The following is a 20,848-nucleotide window of genomic DNA, read 5'->3' on the forward strand; positions in this document are numbered from 1 at the left end:
ACCTCATTAGAACTGACTCAAAGGCATCCCTTTTTATGGCTGAGTAATATTCCATTGTGTACATATACCACAACTTCTTTATCCATTCATCTGTCGATGGACATCTAGGTTGCTTCCAAGTTCTAGCTATTGTAAATAGTGCTGCAATGAACAATAGGATACGTGTATCTCTTTCAATTTTGGTTTCCTCAGGGTATAGGCCTAGGAGTGGGATTGCTGGGTCATATGGTGGTTTTATTCCTAGTTTTAGAAGGAATCACCATACTGTCTTCCATAGTGGCTGTATCAATTTACATTCCCACCAAAAGTGCAAGAATGTTTCCTTTTCTCCATACCCATTCCAGCATTTATTGTTTGTAGACTTTGTGATGCGGGCCATTCTGACTGGTATGAGGTGATATCTCATTCTAGTTTTGATTTGCATTTCTCTAATAATGAGCATTGTTGAGCATCTTTTCATGTGTTTGTTGGCCATCTTTATGTCGTCTTTAGAGAAACTACTGTTTAGATCTTTTCCCCACTTTTTGATTGGGTTGTTTGTGTTTCTGGTATTGAGTTGTACGAGCTTCTTGTATATTTTGGAAATTAATCCTTTGTCAGTTATTTTTCAAGAAAAATTCCCTGGAGAAGACCTGGTACACAAAGAATCTGCCCTGTTGTGGCTATTTCTGCAGATCCCACCATGCTGTTTCTGGTCATAGAGTCAGAAATACCTCTAGTTTCTCTTACATTCATAGAGTCCTTCCACTGATATTAGAACAAGCCAGAGCCATTCAGTGTCTGAGTTCAACAAACTTTTGATTTCTGCTCGATTATAGAGGACACGTCTCCCTCTCTAAATGTATATTTTTAAAATAACTTTTGTATTTGAATTCTGGATGTCATTAATGTGCTTTTGGCTTACATTCCATGGACAGAGGAGCCTGGTGGACTACAGTATACTATAGTCCATGGGGTTGCAAAGACTCAGACATGACTGAGTGACTAATACTTTCACACACACTTATGTGAGATGAAGGTCTGTTACAACCTTCTACAACTTATGTTTCTGTCTTCCTGGTTCAGAGTCTATGTATGAGAAACTCAAGAAATTGACTCCTCATTAACTTGCTAGTTGATAAGTAGAATATATACTCAATTAAGTTGGACATGGAAGAAAAAGGTTAATTATATTTGTGCAAACACGTCAGAGAAAAGTTAGGGGGATGACCAAATAACTGGTGTGTAGAGAATATTTAGGGGGAAAGAAGTGGGTATCAATAAATTTTATTAATAGAATGCTTGAGCAATGAGAATAATGTAAAAAGAAAGTGAAAACATTTCATAGTGGGAAGCAGAGATTGGTTGCTAGAAAAACTACTGAAATGAGTTTAGAAGACTTGGCATTTGAAAACCAAGGAGTGTTTTTCACAGATTTGTTCTGTGATTTTCTGAATCTCTCCTCCCTGCTATGATGCATATTCTTCAAGGAAACAGGTAGATCAACACATTCTTGTATTGTCTTTTTAGACGTCCAATTGAGAAATGTCTATCCTCACTTTTTGTCACTTTGTTATTTGTGAATCATATAAACACACCCTGTATTTTGTGACAATCCTGTGCACATTGGTAGTTGGACAAAAACAGATCCTACTGAGTATACATACTAATAGAAATAAACCAAACATTGCTTCTTTTGGGAGCTGTAGAGCACCCTATACAAGGTCCAGTGATCCAGGGGGAAAGGGAGTTAGTGGAAGCATATAATTAAAAATGGGAAATTAGTCACCCTATTTGCTCAAAAACCTGGTCAAGATCATTAGGGGATAAAAACATACTAAACATCTTGGTATTTCAGGTAAGATTTGGATTCTCATATCAAATAGTGGAAAAACTCATAGGAAAATATAGAAACAGTAAATTTAAGAAAGAGAGAGCTATGATTATTTTGTAGTGCTACAAACAAGACTGTCCATGATCAAGGGTCCTGGATCATGTATAAGGAAAGACAGAATGGTATACTGGTGTACTAGCAATACCCTGATGGGAATATGACTTATGTGGAGAATTCAAAAAGACTCTCCCAAGTGATTAAAGCTATTCTAAGAGGAAAACCTGCATAAACAGAAAGCAGGAAACCAGATAAGTATATATACACTATCTGTTTGCATTTTTAGAACTTCCTGTTGCACATATTTGATTTTACTGCCTTTGTAAATCTTTTTTGTGATTGTTCAGTCACTAAGTTGTGTCTGATTCTTTGTGACCCCATGGACTGCAGCATGCCAGACTTCCCTGTCCTTCACTATCTCCTGGAGTTGGCTCAAACTCATGTCTTATGAACCAAAACACAAGAAGGCACAGGATTTGAGATTAGGCTACTCTGTGGCTAATCCTCCACAGGGCACTCTTGATGTCCTTGTTCCTTAGACTGTAAATGAAGGGGTTCAGCATAGGGGTGACCACAGAGTACATCATTGAGCCCACCGCACTCTTCCTAGGGGAAGATGAGAGAGCTGAACTTGTATACACCCCAATGCCTGTTCCATAAAACAAGCAAACAACTGACAAGTGAGAACCACAGGTGGAGAAGGCTTTATACCTCCCACCTAACGATGAGAGTCTGAGGATGGAGGAAATAATTCGAGAATAAGAGTAGAGGACCCCTGACAGTGGAACTCCACCAAAGATGATACTGATGAAATGGATTAATATTCTACTGATGGAGGTGTCAGAACAGGAAAGGTTGAAGAGTTGAGAAAATTCACAAAAATAATGAGGAAGTTCCACACCTGCACAGAAGGCAAGCTGTGTTATCACCAAGTAGTGCAGCAGGGAGTTCAAAAAGCTAATGGAAAGTGATGCCAGGACCAACAAACCACAGAGGCGGGGGTTCATGATGACCAGATAGTACAGGGGGTGACAAATGGCCACCAACCGGTCATAGGCCATCACTGTCAGAAGCAGGCTCTCCAAACATGCAAAAAGAACAAAAAAGTTCACCTGAGCTATGCACCCTGCATAGGTGATGGATTTGCTATGCATTTGGAAATTCACTAGCATCTTGGGGATGGTGGTGGTGCTGATACCGATGTCAGCCAAGGACAGATTGGAGAGGAAGAAGTACATGGGGCTGTGGAGGTGGGGGTCAGAGCTGACAGCCAGGATGATGAGCAGGTTCCCAAGCACAGTGACCAGGTATGTGGACAGGAAGAGTCCAAAGAGGAGGGGCTGAAGGTCTGGATCATCTGAGAAGCCCAGGAGGAGGAATTCTGAGACACGTGTATGATTCTGTGTTTCCATGGAGATGGGGCACCTTTTGAAAAAGAAGTGAGTGTTGAATACACACAACAATTGTACAGGTACTCACATAAGTGTCCATACTTTGTATTTGAGCAATTCATAAATAAAGTGTTTATGCTTGAGGACCATACCCCCCAGTTGCTTTCACAATTTTCTGAGTCTGAAGACATCTTTATTTATTCCCAGGGCATTCACTTGTTTCTTCACACATCTGTTTCTGAGGCATAGGTCCAAAGAATATGAGAGAAGTAAGGACATTTTGAGATCACAAATCCATGAACATAGTAAAATATCTGTTCCCTACTTGTTAAGGAAAAATGTGGACTAAAAATTCCTCTTCTCTTTAAAAAAATATCAGTCTCATTAAAGAACACAATGTGCTTAGTTGCTCAGTCATGTCCAACACTTTATGACCCCATGGACTGTAACCCACCAGGCTCCTCTGTCCATGGGGAGTCTCCAGGCCAGAATACTGGAGTGGATTGCTATGCCCTCCTACAGGGGATCTTCCCAACCCAGGGATCGGACCCAGGTCTCCCACATTGCAGGTGAATTCTTTACATCTGAGCCACTGGGGAAGCCCAAGAACACTGGAGTGGATAAACTATTGCTTCTCTAGGGGATCTTCCCAACCCAGGAATCGAACCAGGGTCTCTTGTATTGCAAGTAGATTCTTTACCACCTGAGTTACCAGAGAAGCCCAAAGAAGCACTCAAATGTGAAGCAGGAGATAGATGGGCCACTGGACCAGGCAGCTAATGTTTGTTGAACAGAGCAAAACTGAAGTTTTTGTCTTTAGCCACACAAGAACGATGCCTGCTTCCTTTCCCCCACTGATACAGAGAGAATAACTAACAGGGGGTATTCGTTGCAGCAAAAACGGAGATGAATGAACAATCTTTGGCACATACCAGCCAAACAGGCCTACAAGAATTAAGCAATCTTGGTTATTCTTTAGTTGTTACTCTTAACAAACACTTGTGGCTGGACAATCCTTCACAAAGCTAATTACTCTCTGACTCCATATAGATCTTACTCTGCACTTGGCATTCTTCTCCCCTACAATGTCTTGTAGTATTCTGCATTTCAGAAAGGAGATCATGGGTCAATAACCTCAGGGGCACCAGACCCAGTTGCTGAGTTGCCTGACATCAGCTGTGGCCATTTTGAAACTTTGCAAAAGAAAAAAATCCAAGACCTTCAAGAGGGTATAAAACCTCTCCCTATTCCTGAGAAAGGGGTGGAGGCATAGTTCTCAAGGTGCTAGCCTGCTGTGCTTCCTTTTTACCTGGCAAAGGAAATAAAGAAACTCTTTTCTATTTCCTCCAGACTCTGTCTCTATATTTATATTTGGCCTTGGCAGAGAGGGAGCCAAGATTTTGGCATCATTAATACCATGATTATCCACTTCACATACTAAAATGCAAAAATTTAACAATACTTGCTTTGGAACTTATATTTATTACTGATAAAAATAGAGAGTTTTTGGACTTCTCTGATGGTCAAGTGGTTAAGAATCCATACTTCCAATGCAGGAGGTGCAGGTTTGATTCCTGGTGGGGGAACTAAGATCATATATGTATTTCAGCACATAAAATCATGCAAAGTACTACCTGAGGGTTAAAATTCATTTTTTTTCAATTTCTTATTATGATACAGATAAAATAATACTAACACTGCCCTCCATCCTACACAAGAGTATTTCCAAAATATATAAGCCCATGACTATTGCCTCAGTTCTAAAAATTGAAACATGCAACTTTCCTATTAACTACCTAGACTTATTTTCCTGACCAAGATATCAGACAAAAGCAAGTACTTGCTCCAATTGTCAAGGGATAAAATAAAAAAGATCCTTCTTCCGACTTGCATAGGGAATGATGCTTCCATAGCTCAGATTTACAGAATGGTCTGGAAAATAGTGGCTCAAACAGTAAAGAATCTGCCTGCAGTACAGGAGACCTGAGTTCAACCTCAGCATTCAGAAGATCCCCTGGAGAAGGGACTAGCTACCCACTCCAGTATTCTTGCTTGGAGAATTCTGTGGACAGAGGAGGCTGGCAGGCTACAGCCTGTATGGTAGCACAGACACGGATACGACTGAATGATTTTCATTTCACTGGAAAATGCATTTCTATTCATAGAAAACTCCATCATTCATAATATTCACGTAAAAGGGCCCTGCAAACCACTTGTTCCATTCTGCTAATTCATGGATAAACTCACCAGATCCCAGCAGGAGGAATCCATGGTTCTAACTGCATTTGCTCATCTGAGACTAAAGCAGGTTTCAAAAGAAAACAATCAATTCACTCTGGTGGGAGACATGGGGTGGGAATCAGGAAGCCTTTGTGTGAGACCTGCATCTTTCACCCACTAAATGTGGAGTGTGTGTAAATCTCCCCACCTCTCTGCACTGGTATCCCTTACATTGAAGTTGAACCAATAATATTTGTTTGCAGGACAGTGCGATGTTGAGGAAGGGGAAATTTTTCCATCTACCGCTGCTGAGTGCTTGTGGCCAAACTAATAACAACATTGACACTAGTCAGATTAACAGGAGAAAAAGAATAACAAATTTGAATTCATGCACGTGGAGGTCTCACAGAAATGGGGCCTAAGAAGTGTCTGAAACAGGCAACTTGTATCCCTTTTCAGAGAAGCAATAAATTGATGAGGAATTGACAGGACAAAGAAATTTAGGCTTTGGGTTCTTCATTAGTGAAGAATCTTAACAGCTTGGACTTGGGGTAGTATATTAAAGAAATAACAAGCTTTGCTTACATAACCTCTACGCTCCAAATCCCCCATCTCTGATGATAAAGGGGTCCTTCTATCTCCAGATATAGGAGAGCCCCTTTCGTGTGAGAGATTTATTTACTAATTTCAGGGAAAGAGACAAGAATCAGAATCTCCTCCTTGCATCAGCTGCTTCTTGAATAACATCAATTATAACTAATCAATATGCCATTTTGGCATGTTTTGGGGCAGCCCAACCTGATCCCCAGTAGTGGCTCAGTTGTGTCTGACTCTTTGCAGTCCCAAGGACTGTAGCTTGCCAGGCTTCTCTGTCCATGGGATTCTCCAGGCAAGAATACTGGAGTGGGTTGCCATGCCCTCCTCCAGGGGATTGTCCCAACCCAGGGATTGAACCCATGTCTCTTGCGTCACCTGCACTGGCAGGAGGGTTCTCTACCACTAGCGCACTCGTGCCACCTGGGAAGCCCCTGTGTGTGCTAAGTCGCTTCTGTCGTGTCTAACTCTTTCTGACCCTATGGACTGTATTCCACCAGGCTCCTTTGTCCAGGTCAAATATTCAGTCACAGTTCTTAAATCAGAATTTTTTAACTTTTTATTTTATACTGGAGTATAGTTGATTAACAATGTTGTGATAGTTTTAGGTGTACAGAATTTGATTTATTATTGAAGTAGTTAGCTAATGATATACAATTCTAATATTAGTTTAATGATCTTATATTCTATTATGGTGGTGGTTTAGTCACTAAGTCACGTCTGACTCTTGCAACCCCATGGACTGTAGCCTGCCAGGCTCCTCTGTCCATGAGCTTCTCCAGGCAAGAATACTGGAGTGGGTTGCCATTTCCTTCTCCATTATTCTATATATATGAAGTAGAATTAGAAGTCTACCACATCTCAAGGAATTCATTCAGAGAATGAGTGCAAATCCTAAGATATGTCTCAGTCTACACACTAAAATTAACTTCCTTTTTTCTTTCTCTTTTTCTCTTTTTTTTTCATTTTTATGATCCACTCTTTTTAAAAATTATTGAATGTTATGAAAGTGAAAAGTGAATGTGTTAGTTGCTCAGGTGTGTCCAGCTCTTTAGGACCCCATGGACTGTATAGCTCACCAGGCTCCGCTGTCCATTTAATTCTCCAGGCAAGAATACTGGAGTGGGTAGCCACTTTCTTCTCCATGAAATCTTCCTGACCCAGGGATTAAACCCAGGTCTCCCACATTGCAGATGAATTCTTTACCCTCTGAGCCACCAGGGAAGCCCAATTGAATGTTATAGATTCTATTAAATGTAAAATGATAGCTCCTGTAGGAAGTGACATGCAAGCACCATTTTCTCTTTTGTCTAGCCCTACACAACATCACTGGATGGAAGGAAACTCAGGCAGGGAAGTGCCCAGTGGGTGGAAGCCACATTGCCTACACGTATTGTTTATGAGAACCAAAAAGAGTCTATTCAATATTTAGCAAAACATTTTCTTGTTGCAACCTCTTCTGTGACAAGCAAGGAAAGGCTGTGGGGAATCAGAAATAAATGAGTCTCAATTTTTTCCCTCCAGGCATTCAGAATCCACTAGCATAAAGAACAAAAAGCAAAATGTCCTCTCAGGGTCTAGGGAAAACCAAACCTCAGATCACAAGATATTTTATTTGAGTGATTGGTACTTTACCCTGAGAATAACAATAATTATAACAACACTTAAAATTCATTTGGTTTTACTATAATGCATCCATCACACATTTATTCACATGCTTGATACTCATTTTGTTTCATTCTTAATGCAGTTTGTCAGTGATGTATCAACTTAGATGGCAACGCAGGTTTAAAGATATTAGTAACTTGCCCAGTTCTTTGTCATTCAGATAATAAGTAGGGCAGATAAGATTCAAAATTAAATTGTGGGTCTCAAGCACTGAACTTGTCCACTCTGTTTCCCTACATTTCAGAGGGAGTTTAAGCAGAGGTTCAGGAGTCTCTTCTGATTTTCCTAAGATATATTAAAACCTTTGAACTGTTTCTTATTTCCTGCCTAAGAATAGAACCCAACACTCTGACTCTACACTCCCTTGGAGATCAAGAGGGTGTAAGTTACAAGAATAAAGGAGGAAGTGAACAGTGAAGCAAAATTCGAGACCAGGGGCAAGAGAAAGAACTGACTTGAATTGTCATAAGCAGAATCTTTCTAGGATCCCCACTTTCAACTCAGACTTCCTTCCTGTAACTAATGTACCAGGAGCCACACATGTTCACCACTGTGTCTGCCATGAATCCCCAGAAAGAAGAGCACAGTGATCAAGGGATATCTGACTCTCAAACCCTGTTTGCCTTCTTGTACCAACTTAGAGCATTTTCATGTCAATTCTTCCTTACAGAGGGATTGCATTGCTCCTAAACTCAGCTCCCTGAATGCAGATTGGATTAGCAGGACAGGATACTATCTAGGTGCCTTATGGATGGAATATCACAGTCTGCATTCAGATCTGATTTTACCCTCTTTCTCCTTCAGGTTTATAAAAATAAACCTCAAATATAAACCTTAAAAATAAACCACAGTACCTTAAAGTATTGTGTTGCCATCCAGAACTACTGATAATGTTGTTGCTCTATTTTGGGAGCGGTAATCAAAACAAAAAGTAACTAGCTATATAAAAGGACTTGGCTCAACTCCTGGCATTTGGAATCCTTAGGCAATATTTTATGATACTATATAGGTTACTCTCATCATTTTCAGCAGCATCCCCTTCATGATCTTTTGGAGCACTTGGAAGACAATTTAGAGGGAATGCTTTCCTGCTCAGGTAGAAAAGATGCCCCCCCCCCCAAAGATAAAACCAATGTCAGAGGAAAATAGAAATTTAAATAAGAGCTCTCAGATCCCCACCATGAACAACAGCAACTTCATAGGGCTCTGAGCTGAATCTGTGCATTTTGGGGCCTCCCACTGGCTATCTCAACTGTCCCATTGCTTAGCTTAGATGATGAGAAAAAAGGCTCTCCCATACCTCCTGCATCCAGTGTCTCTCTCTGCACTTGGCACTCTCTGGGCTGTGCTGTGTCTCTGCTGGGGCAGGACTGAGGGATGCAGATTGCCTGCCCCTCCTCTATGTGCTGTTTGGATGAGGACTGAGGCTTTGTCCTCAGGATGGCCAGCAAGACAGACTCAGGTGTGGTCCTCCTGGTGTGGACAACTCTGGGACGGTGAGCCACAAAGGTATGGAATCCATTGGACTGGGTTTGGCTATATGAAGGGCTGGGAAGTACAGGGTAATTATTTAGAGTGATATGCTCTAAATATCTCTAGAACATCAATAGACCTCAATGTTCATAGTGGATAATTAGCTAAATTGGCCCAATTTTTTTTCTCAGTCTCTGAGGATTTGTTAATTTAATGGAGGAGAAGAAGGAGAAAAGTGAATGTGTTAGGAGATATCTGAACCTTTCCTCTTTCCAGGAAGAGGCTGACCTCTACTTACCTCTGACGTCCAAGTTGTTTATCTTATTGGAAACTTCAGATACTTTTTTACACATGTATATATCTATTATTTTTTGTATTCTTTTCCATTATAGATGATTATAAGACATTGAATAGAGTCCCCTGTGCTATATAGTAAGTTGTTGTTGTTTATATATTTTATATACAGTAGTTAGTAATTTTATATATGGTAGTTAATATGTTAATCCCAAACTCCCAATGTATCCTTTCCTCTCCTTACCCCTTTAGTAACCATCAGTTAGCTTTCTATGACTGTGACTCTATTTCTGTTTTATAAATAAGTTCATTTGTATTACTTTCTTAGAGTACACATGTAAGTGATGTCATATGATTTTGTCTTTGTCTGACTTACTTCATACTAGGTGAATTTCTAGGTTCACTCATGTTGCTACAAATGGCATTAGTCAATTCTTTTTCGTGGCTGAGTAATATTCCATCGTATACAACACTACACCTTCTTTATCCATGCGTGTTAAAGGACATTTATATTGCTTCCATGGCTTAGGTATTGTAAACAGTGCTGTTATGCACTTTGGGTTGCATGTGTAGTTTTTAAAAAATTTTATTGGAGTCGAACTGATTTATCCTGTTGTGTTAGTTTCATGTAAACAGCAAAGTGAATCAGTTATGCACATACACATATCCACATTGAGACTCTTTTCCCATATAGGCCATTATAGAGTATTGAGCATAGTTCCCTCCACTATACAGTAGGTACTTATTAGTTATCTATTTTATATATAGTAGTATATATATATATATACATATATGTCAGTCCCAATCTCCTAATTTATACCTTCCCCCTTGTCCACTGATAGCCATAAGTTTCTTCTCTATTTCTGTTTTGTAGATAAATTCACTTGTACCCTTTCTTAAGATTCCACACATATAAGTGATTTCATATGCTATTTGTCTTTCTGTGACTTATCTTACTCAGTATGATCATCTTTAGCTCCATCCATGTTGGTGCAAATGACATAATTTTGTTCCCTTTTATAACTGAGTAATACACTATAGTGTGTTTGTACCACATTTTTTTTATCAATTTCTCTGTCAATGGATATTTAGGTTGTTTCCATGTCCTGGCTATTGTAAATAGTGCTGTAATGAACATTGGGGTACATGTATCCCTTTTTAAAAATTGTTGTATTTTTACTGTACCGGGTCTTCATTGCAGTGTGCAAGCTCCTCGTTGCAGTATGAGAGCTTTCTCTAGTTGTGGCATGTGGGCTTTTCTAGTTGTAGTTTATCCATAGTGACTTGGGTGATTTATCCACAGGCACAATTAGACTCACACAGTCACTGGAAATACCATGCCACTATCTTAAACCTCAATTATATACCCTTGGCCAAGACATATCATTAAAATCATCTCCGCTCCCCACCCAGAGTTCACTTTGCTATCCTCCAATTATGGAATCTCACAACATACCTTTCTTCCCCACATTATGATTTTTCAGTCAGAGTTTAATCAAGAAGAGAACCCACTCTTGTTATGTTAATTAAGATAATTTAACAGAAGTGATTAATTAAAAGGGCTCCCCTAGTGGATCAGTTGGTAAAGACTCTGCCTGCAATGCAGGAGACCAAGGTTTGATCCCTGGGTAGGGAAGATCCCTTGGAGAAGGAAATGGCAACCCACTCCAGTTTTCTTGCCTGGAGAATTCCATGGACAAAGGAACCTGGTAGGCTACAGTCCTTGGTGTCACAAACAGTCAGACATAACTGAACATCTAAGCATAAGAACATAATTAATTAAATATTTACTAAAAGATGAAAAACATGAATGAAACATCCATCATGTGTTCAGTCAAGTCCTTTCTAAGTTACTTCACTCTGTATAAGAGGCTCTAGGTTCATCCACCTCACTAGAACAGACTCAAATTCATTCTTTTATGGCAGAGTAATATTCCATTGTATGTATATACCACCGCTTCTTTATCCATTCATCCTTTGACTGATATCCAGGTTGCTTCCATGTCCTGGCTGTTGTAAATAGTTCTGCAATGAACACTGGGGTACATGTGTCTTTTTCAGTTATGGTTTTCTCAGGGTACATGCCCAGTAATGGGATTGATGGGTCACATGTTAGTTGTATTCCTAGTTTTTAAAGAAATCTCCATATTGTTCTCCATAGTGGCATATCAATTTACATTCCCACCAACAGTGCAAGAGGGTTCCCTTTTCTCCACATCCTCTCCAGCATTTATTATTTGAATATTTTTTGATGATGGCCATTCTGACTGGTGTGGGGTGATACCTCATTGTCATTTTGATTTGCATTTCTCTAATAATAAGTAATGTTGAGCATTTTTTCATGTGTTTATTACCATCTGGATGTCTTCTCTGGAGAAATGTTTAAGTCTCTTGCCCATTTTTTATTAGGTTGTTTGTTTTTCTGATGTTGAGCTACATGAGCTGCTTGCATATTTTGGAAATTAATCTTTTGTCAGTTGTTTCATTTCCAATTATTTTCTCCCACTCTGAGGGTTACATGACTGTAGTATTCTTTAATAATTTTTCATATTTCTATGATACTGGTTGTAATCAACCGGATTGGTTTTCTTCCCCTCCTACCAGACTCCGTGTGGTTATGTCTCTATCATCTTGGTTAAAGAAGTCCTGCTAGTACCCAGGTCAATTTCATTGAGACTCATTGTATGTGCAGTTGTAGTTTTGGTGTGTTTGTGAGGAGAGGTGAGCCTTGCATCTTCCTACTCTACCATTTTGATCTCTTCCTTCCACTTTTTTACATGTGACAGCTTTGGTTTTTAATAATGTATGAAAAATGCAGATGAATTGTGGAAAGGGGTGTCAATTATAAGTATTTTTTTGAAAGATACATATTTTACCTGGATGACAGTCATTGCTAAGAAATTACAGGAAGCCGTCAATGCATATTGGATTCAGCCATGAAGTGATCATGATATACAACAGATTATAGAATACCTTCCTAATCCAATTTTTAAAAAACAAGAGAAACAATATTCATATGTGACATATGCAGAGGAATGAAAATCATGAGACTACAAAAACAGTGCAGTGAAGGAAGAAGAATTTGCAGGTCTAGATGTCTTGTTTTCATATCCTTTCCAACTGATTCTCCAGATAGATGGCAGAGATATTAATATTAGACTGTTTTGCTGAAGAACCTCCACAGGGCACTCTTGATGTCCCTGTTTGTCAAGTTGTAGATAAAAGGTTTCAGCAATCAGGTGTCCACAGCATCAGAAGTCACCACACCCTTCTTGGGGGAGAGTGAAAGAGCAGAACTGAAGTACATTCCAAGGCCTGTCCCATAAAATAGGCAAACAACTGACAGGTGAGAGCCACAGATGGAGAAGGTTTTGTATCTCCCACCTGAGGAGGGGACTCTCGGAATGGAAGGAATAATGTTATAGTAAGAGAAAAAGATCCCTATAATAGGGAGAAAACCAGAGACAGCTCCAACAAAATACATGACTATGTTATTGGTGGAGGTGTCAGAACATGCAAGGTTTAGGAGTTGAGAAGAATCACAGAAGAAATTAGAAATCTCCACATTCCTGAAGCAGGTCAGTTGTAATATAATCAAATTGTGTAGCTGGGGATCCAAAATGCAGATTAAAAAACATCAAAACTAAGAATCCACAGAGGTGTGGGTTCATGATGACTGTGTAGTGCAGGGGGTGACAGATGGCCACAAAACAATCATAAGCCATCACTGTCAGAAGCATAGAATTCATACAATCAAAAAAGATAAAAAAGACATTTGTGTCAGGCATCCCACATAGGAGATGACTCTGCTGTGAGCTTGGGTGTCCACTATCAGCTTAGGAATCGTGGTGGAGGTGTAACCAATGTCAGCCAAGGACAGGTTGTCAATGAAGAAGCACAGGGGGTTGTGGAGGTGAGAGTCAGAGGTGGCAGCTAGGATGATGAGCAAGTTCCCAAGCACGGTGACCAGGTACATGGACAGAAAGAGGGAGGACTGTAATTCTGGATCATCTGAGAGTCCCAGGAGGAGGAATTCTGAAGCATGTGTTAAATTTTGTGATTATAAGTAGCTTGGACAACTATTGATTGGGGGTGGGGTGGGGGGGGGGGGAGAGGTTTGGATAAAAGGAAACAAGAAAAATGGCAACTATAACTGTGTTTATATTTTGCATTTAAGATTTTCACTAGTAAACTATTCACACTTGAGGACCATCCACTGCAGCACCTTCACCATTTCTCAGTCTTCTGAACAGGGCAGGCTCTCTAGTTGAGGCAATATTTCTTTTCTGTGTTATTCAGATCTTTCTATACACACCTATTTAAAGATACTTGACTAAAGAATGTTAGAAAAGCAAGAACACTAGAGTTAGCAAATTCATGGTTACAGAAATATAGAGCCAACTCTTTAAGACAAAACATAAATATCTTTTCTCCTATAATAAAATCTGTCTAATTTTTAAAAAATGAAAAGATAGTCAAATGAAGGTGAAAGAGGAGAGTGAAAAAGCTGGGTTAAAAATCAACATTCAAAAAACAAAGATCATGACATCTGGTCTCATCACTTCATGACAATTAGATGGGGAAACGATGGAGTGAAAGACTTATTTTGGGGGGCTCCAAAATCACTGCAGATGATGACTGCAGCCATGAAATTAAAAGACAATTGCTCCTTGGAAGAAAGTTTATGACAAACCTAGACAGAATATTAAAAAAGCAGAGACATCACTTTGCTGACAAAGGTCTGCAAAGTCAAAGCTCTGTTTTTTCCAATAGTCACATGTGGATGTGAGAGTTGGACGATAAAGAAGGCTGAGTGCTGAAGAACTGATGCTTCCAAACTGTGGTGTTGGATACTGTGGTGAAGACTCTTGAGAGTTCCTTGGACTGCAAGGAGATCCAACCAGTCCATCCTAAAGGAAATCAGTCCTGAATATTCATTGGAAGGACTGATACTGAAGTGGAAACTCCAAAACTTTGGCCACCTGATACGAAGAGCTAACTCATTGGAAAACACCCTGATGTTTGGAAAGATTGAAGGCGAGAGGAGAAGGGGACGACAGAGGACGAGATGGTTGGATGGCATCACCAACTCAATGGACATGAGTTTGAGTAAGCTCCAGGAGTTGGTGATAGACAGCAAGGCCTGACGTGCTGCAGTCCATGGGGTTGCAAAGAGTCAGACACGACTTAGTGACTGAACTGAACTGAACTGATAGCAAGTCTATGACATAGACACAAACAAGTGCTCTTTTATTTGGTCTTTAGTGCTATGTGTGTGCATGCTAAGTTGCTTCGGTCATGTCCGACTCTTTGTGTTCCTAGCCCACCAGGCTTCTCTGCCCATGGGATTCTGCAGGCAAGAATACTGGATTGGGGTGCCATGATCTCCTCCAGGGGATCTTAGTCTATGGAACATTCCTGAAAAAGGGAAGAAACACAGGCATGAATGATCCCAGCGTGTGCCTTTGCTTTGTTCCTGTGAACAACTGAAGAGTCTCTTCAGTATTTAACAAAGACTGGTTTTGTTTTTGGTGCCTCCTTTGTGACAGCAAGGTAAAGTTCTGGGGAATTAGTAATAAACGAGACTAGCCATTTCTCTCTGTACACTAAGTACCTATTTGTGTAAGGACAAAAAATGCCCTACCAGGGATGCAAGGGAAACTGTTACAAGTCATAGGATATTTAAGTCAAATAATATGAGGATCAGCCAGTGGTTTAATGGTAAAGAATCCATCTGCTAAGGTAGGAGATGCCGGAGTCATGGGTTTGATCCCTGGATTGGGAAGATCCCTGAGGAGGAAATGGCAACCCATTCCAGTATTCTTGCCTGTAAAATTCCCTGGACAGAGCAGTTTTGTGGGCTACAGTCCATGGGGTCACAAGGAGTCAGGCACAACTGCGTGACTGAGCATGCTGCCTTATCAATTTTTTCCCCTTACTTTACACATCCCTTTCATATGAGTCATATAGAGAGCATCTATTACCTGCTCAAGCCTTTCTTGATGGGGTTGTGTCAACTAGGGGTCAACTCAATGACAATGCTGTCTCAGAGTTCCTAGGAAATTTTCCCATAATACACTATTAGAAGTGGAGCAAACAGGATTAAGATTAAATTACCAATCTTTGACTAAATTTCCTTGTTTTCTGACTTTCAGAAGTTTTGAGCAGGAGTCCAGAGAGCTTATCAGAGGTACTTCTGAGGTACATTTAAACAATATGTCCATGTACACACAGCTATACTTAGAATGGATAGCCAACAAGAACCTACTGTATAGCACAGAGAACTCTGCTTAATGTTATGTGCTAGCCTGGATGGAAGACAAGCTATGGGGGCAGGAAGGGGGATCATTTCAGTTCAGTTCAGTCCCTCAGTTGTGTCCAATTCTATGGCCCCATGGACCACAGGCATGCCAGGCTTCCCTGTCCATCACTAACTCCCGGAGTTTGCTCAAATTCATGTCCATCAAGTCGGTGATGCCATCCAATCATCTCATTCTCTGTCGTCCCCTTCTCCTCTTACCTTCAATCTTTCCCAGCATCAGGGTCTTTTCTAATGAGTCAGTTCTTCGCATCAGGTGGCCAAAGTATTGGAGTTTCAGTTTCAGTATCAGTCCTTCTAATGAACACCCAGGACTGATCTCCTTTAGGATGGACTGGTTTGACTTCCTTGCGGTCCAAAGGACTCTCAAGAGTCTTCTACAACACCACAGTTCAAAAGCATCAATTCTTTGGTGCTCAGCTTTCTTTATAGTCCAACTCTCACATCCATACTTGACTATTGGAAAAACCATTGCTTTGACTAGGCAGACCTTTGTTGGCAAAGTAATGTCTCTGCTTTTTAATATGCTTTCTAAGTTAGTCATAGCTTTTCTTCCAAGGAGCAAGCATCTTTTAATGTCATGGCTGCAGCCACCATCTGCACTGATTTCGGAGCCAAAAATAAATAAAGTCTCTCACTGTTTCCATTGTTTCCCCATCTCTTTGCCATGCAATGATGGGACTGGATGCCAAGATCTTAGTCTTCTGAATGTTGAGTTTTAAGCCAACTTTTTCACTCTCCTCTTTTACTTTCAACAAGAGGCTCCTTAGTTCTTTGCTTTTTCCCACAAGGGTGTTGTCATCTGTGTATCTGAGGTTATTGATATTTCTCCTGGAAATCTTGATTTCAGCTTGTGCTTCATCCAGTCTGGCATTTTTCATGATGTACTCTGTGTATAAATTAAATAAGCAGATTGACAATATACAACCTTGATGTACTCCTTTCTCTATTTGTCCAGTTCTAACTGTTGCTTCTTGACCTGCATACAGGTTTCTCAGGAGGCAGGTAAGGTGGTCTGGTATTCCCATCTCTTTAAGAAACAACAAAATTCTGTAAAGCAGTTATCCTTCAATAAAAAAAGAAATTAAAAAAAAAAGAATTTTCTGTTTTGCATATAGGGTTATTGTTACCATCTTTCTAAATTATCAAGGGTGAAACAGATCACCAGCCCAAATTGGATGCATGAAACAAGTGCTCGGGGCTGGTGCACTGGGAAGACCCAGAAGGATGGGATGGGGAGGGAGGTTCAGGATGGGGAACACATGTAAATCCATGGCTGATTCATGTCAATGTATGGCAAAAATCACTACAATATTGTAAAGTAATTAGCCTCCAACTTGTAAAAATAAATGGGAAAAAAAATTTAAAAACTGATTTCCTCCATTCAATAAAAAGAATTTTCTTAAAGCAGGTGGATGTATACATGTATATGTATGGCTGAATCCCTTCACTGTTCACCAGAAACTATCACAACATTGTTAATTGGCTATACCCCCATATGAAATGGAAAGTTTTGAAACAGAAGTAAAATAAAAGAATTGGAATATAAATGAGGTCCAATTTCTTGAGTAGAAATGGAGCCCAAACCCCAGACTTTATAGCTCCCTTTTAAAAATTGACATATAGTTGATTCACACCTTCAGTGTAGGTGTACAGTGAAGTGATTCAACATTTCTATAGATTATACTCCATTTAGAACATACTGTATAGCACAGGGATCTCTACTTAACGCACTGTGGTGAACGAATAGGAAAGAGGTCCAAAAGGGAGGAGATTACATGTATATGTGTGGCTGATTCATTTTGCTGTGCAGTAGAAACCAGCATAACATGTAAAGCAACTATACTCCAATAAAAATTAATTTAAAAAGTAACCTTATTACAGAATAATGGCTATATTTCTTTGTACTACTGTATATCCTTATTGCTTATATATTTTGTGTATAGTAGCTTGTATCTATTAATGCTATATTCCTAATGGGTCGCTTTCTCCCACTCTTTCTCATTTGGTAACCGTAAGTTTATTTTCTATATCTGTGAATCTGTTTTGCAATATACAATATACATTTGTCTCTTTTACTTTAAAAATTCTGCATAAAAGTGATAACATAGAATATTTGTCATTGTCTGTGAACGTCACTAAGTATATATCCATCCATGTTGCTGCAAATGGCAGGATTTCATTTTTTTTTATGGCTGAGTGATATTCCATTGTATATATACATACCACACACATCTCATTTGACCCTGAGTGAGCTGATTACATGAAGAAGGAAGAAGCAGAAAACTGAGATTGGGAGCACCAGAGAAGTCTGCCCTGAGTTATCATCTACCAATACTTCCTGGGACCCCTGCTTGTCATCTCAGTTAAGCTCCCCTAGTTGAAACAGCAAGGGTTGAGGCCCACCAGGAGCCCCCAAAGGGTAGAACACCATGAGCAGAGAGAGGGTCCCCGCGTGGAGTGCCAGGGGAGAGGGACAGCTAGGGGCCCTGCGTCTGGGGTTAGATTGCCCAGTTTCAACTTGGCTTCGTTCCAAATTGACTTTTTTTTTTTAATTTTTATTTTTAATTGGAGAACAATTGCTTTCAATGTTGTGTTAGTTTCTGCCATAAAACATCATAATCAGTCATAAGTATACATATATCCCCTCCCTCTTCATCCTCCCTCCCACCCCATCCTACCCTTCTCTATCATCACAGAGCACTGATCTGAGCTCCCTGTACTATACAGAAGCTTCCCACCAGCTGGCTATTTTACACATGGTATTTTTACACTATTTTATACATGGTAGTGTATATATGTCAATGCTACTATCTCAATTTGCCCCACCCTCTTCTTCCCCTGCTATGTCCATATGCCTGATCCCTACATCTGCATCTCTATTCTTGCCCTGCAAATAGATTCATCAGTATCTTTTTTTTTTTCAGATTCCATATACATGCTTAATATACAACATTTATTTTTCTCTTTCTGACTTACGTTACTCTGTATGAAGGCTCTCGGTTCATCCACCTCAGTTCAACTTCTTTCCTTTTTAATGCATGTGTTCTGTGCTCAGTCAGTTCAGTCATGTCTGACTCTTTGCCACCCCATAGACAGTGGCCCGCCAGGCTCCTCTGTCCAGGAGGTTCCCCAGGCAAGAATACTTGAGTGGGTTGCCATTTCCTCCTCCAGGGATCTTCCCGACCCAGGGATCAAACTTGCAGCTCCTGAAGCTCCTGCATCGGCAGGCAGATTCTTTACCACTGAGCCACCTGGGAAGCTCTTTTTAGTTCATAACTGGTAAGAATTAAATTTAAAATGCTATGATCTTTTCCTCTTTTGTGAAATAACAGTAATACCTGCATTTATACCTTGAGGGAGATTATGCAGATGAAATGAAACAAGATACATGGAACAGTTAGCTCAGAACCTGGCAATCAAGAAATCCCCAATAAAGGTCCTAGATTCTGTTATGGTTACATTCTCCTCATCCTAACATGAGGGAGAAGTATCAGTAACCTTAGATATGCAGATGACACCACCCTTATGGCAGAAAGTCAAGAGGAACTAAAGAGCCTCTTGATGAAGATGAAGGAGGAGTGAAATAGTTGGCTTAAAACTCAACATTCAAAAAATGAAGATCATGGCATCTGGTATCATCACTTCATGGCAAATAGTTGGGGAAACAATGGAAACAGTGACAGACTTTATTTTCTTGGGATCCAAAATCACTGCAGATGGTGACTGCAGCCATGAAATTAAAAGACAATTGCTCCTTGGAAGAAAAGTTATGACCAACCTAGACAGCATATTAAAAAGCAGAGACATTACTTTGCTGACAAAAGTCCATCTAGTCAAAGCTATGGATCTTCCAGTAGTCATGTATGGATGTGAGAGTTGGACCATAAAGAAGGCTGAGCGCTGAAGAATTGATGCTTTTGAGTTGTGGTGTTGGTGAAGACTCTTGAGAAGTCCTTTGGATTGCAAGGAGATCAAACCAGTCAATCCTAAAGGAAATCAACCTTCAATATTCATTGGAAAGACTGATGTCAAAGCTGAAGCTCCAAAACTTTGGCCACCTGATGCAAAGAGCCAACTCATAGCAAAAGACCCTGATGCTTGGAAAGATAGAAGGTAGGGAGAGAAGGGGATGACAGAGGACAAGGTGGTTGGACAGTATCACCAACTAAATGGACATGAGTTTGAGCAAGCTTCGGGAGACAGTGAAGGACAGGGAAGCCTGGTGTGCTGCAGTCCATGGGGTCGCAGAGTTGGACATGACTGAGCAACTGAACAACAAACAACATTCTAACATCACCTGCATGATTGTTTTTAAGTGCCTATGGGGCAGATAGGAATGACCCATTTCCCGCTGTTATGTGGAGATGCCTAGGAGAGGTAGAATCAGGGTAGGAAGAAAGCAGAATTCTGAATGAGAATTCTTGAACCACCACCGCAACTAAGAGCATAAACTTCATAGGGCTCGGAGCTGAAACTTTGCACATCAATCTCCTATCACCTGTTTGTCCCAGCTGTCCTGTTTCTCCTAATAATGAGGAAACACTGCTCCTGACAGTCCATCCACTGTTACCCTCAGTGCTTACCAGGCTGCACTGTGTCTCTGCTGGCTCATGACTGAAGAGTGTAGATCTACTGTTCCTCCACTGCCTGGTATGCAATGAAAGCTCAGACTCTTTTCAGCTTTAAGTAGGTTGTTCTAGTGTTTTTTCAACTTTATTGAGATATAATTGACATTTAACATTGTTTAAGTTTAAGGTGTACATTGTGGTTACTTGATACACATGTATGTTGCAAAATGTGCCCTATAATAAGATTAGTTAATGCATCCTTCACCTGACATAACTACCTCTTAGTTGTCTTTATAGTGAGAGCATTAAAACTCTAATAGCAACTTTCAGATACACAATAGAGTATTGTTAACTCTAATCAAAATTCTGTACATAAGATCCTCAGAAGTTATTTATCTTAAAACTGAAAGTTTGTGCATTTTGACCAATATCTCCCCATCCCCTCCTC

At 40.1% G+C, this 20,848-nt stretch overlaps 1 protein-coding gene and 1 pseudogene across 1 annotated transcript; both read right to left on the reverse strand.

Moving 5' to 3' along the window:
* Nucleotides 1-2,352: 2,352 nt before the first annotated feature.
* Nucleotides 2,353-3,303, reverse strand: LOC122700899 (olfactory receptor 18-like). The gene has a single exon (XM_043913929.1). It carries the CDS (start codon nt 3,280-3,282, stop codon nt 2,353-2,355), a length of 930 nt encoding a protein of 309 aa, XP_043769864.1. The 5' UTR covers nt 3,283-3,303.
* Nucleotides 3,304-12,745: 9,442 nt separating this feature from the next.
* Nucleotides 12,746-13,486, reverse strand: LOC122700369 (annotated as a pseudogene).
* Between the last annotated feature and the right edge of the window lie 7,362 nt (nt 13,487-20,848).

Source organism: Cervus elaphus, chromosome 9 (genome assembly GCF_910594005.1).
Source record: "Cervus elaphus chromosome 9, mCerEla1.1, whole genome shotgun sequence".
Lineage (NCBI taxonomy): Eukaryota > Metazoa > Chordata > Mammalia > Artiodactyla > Cervidae > Cervus > Cervus elaphus.

What these genes read in the sequence shown, in the direction of transcription:
- LOC122700899 (XM_043913929.1), bottom strand. Translation starts at nt 3,282, where the DNA reads ATGGAAACACAGAATCATACACGTGTCTCAGAATTCCTCCTCCTGGGC.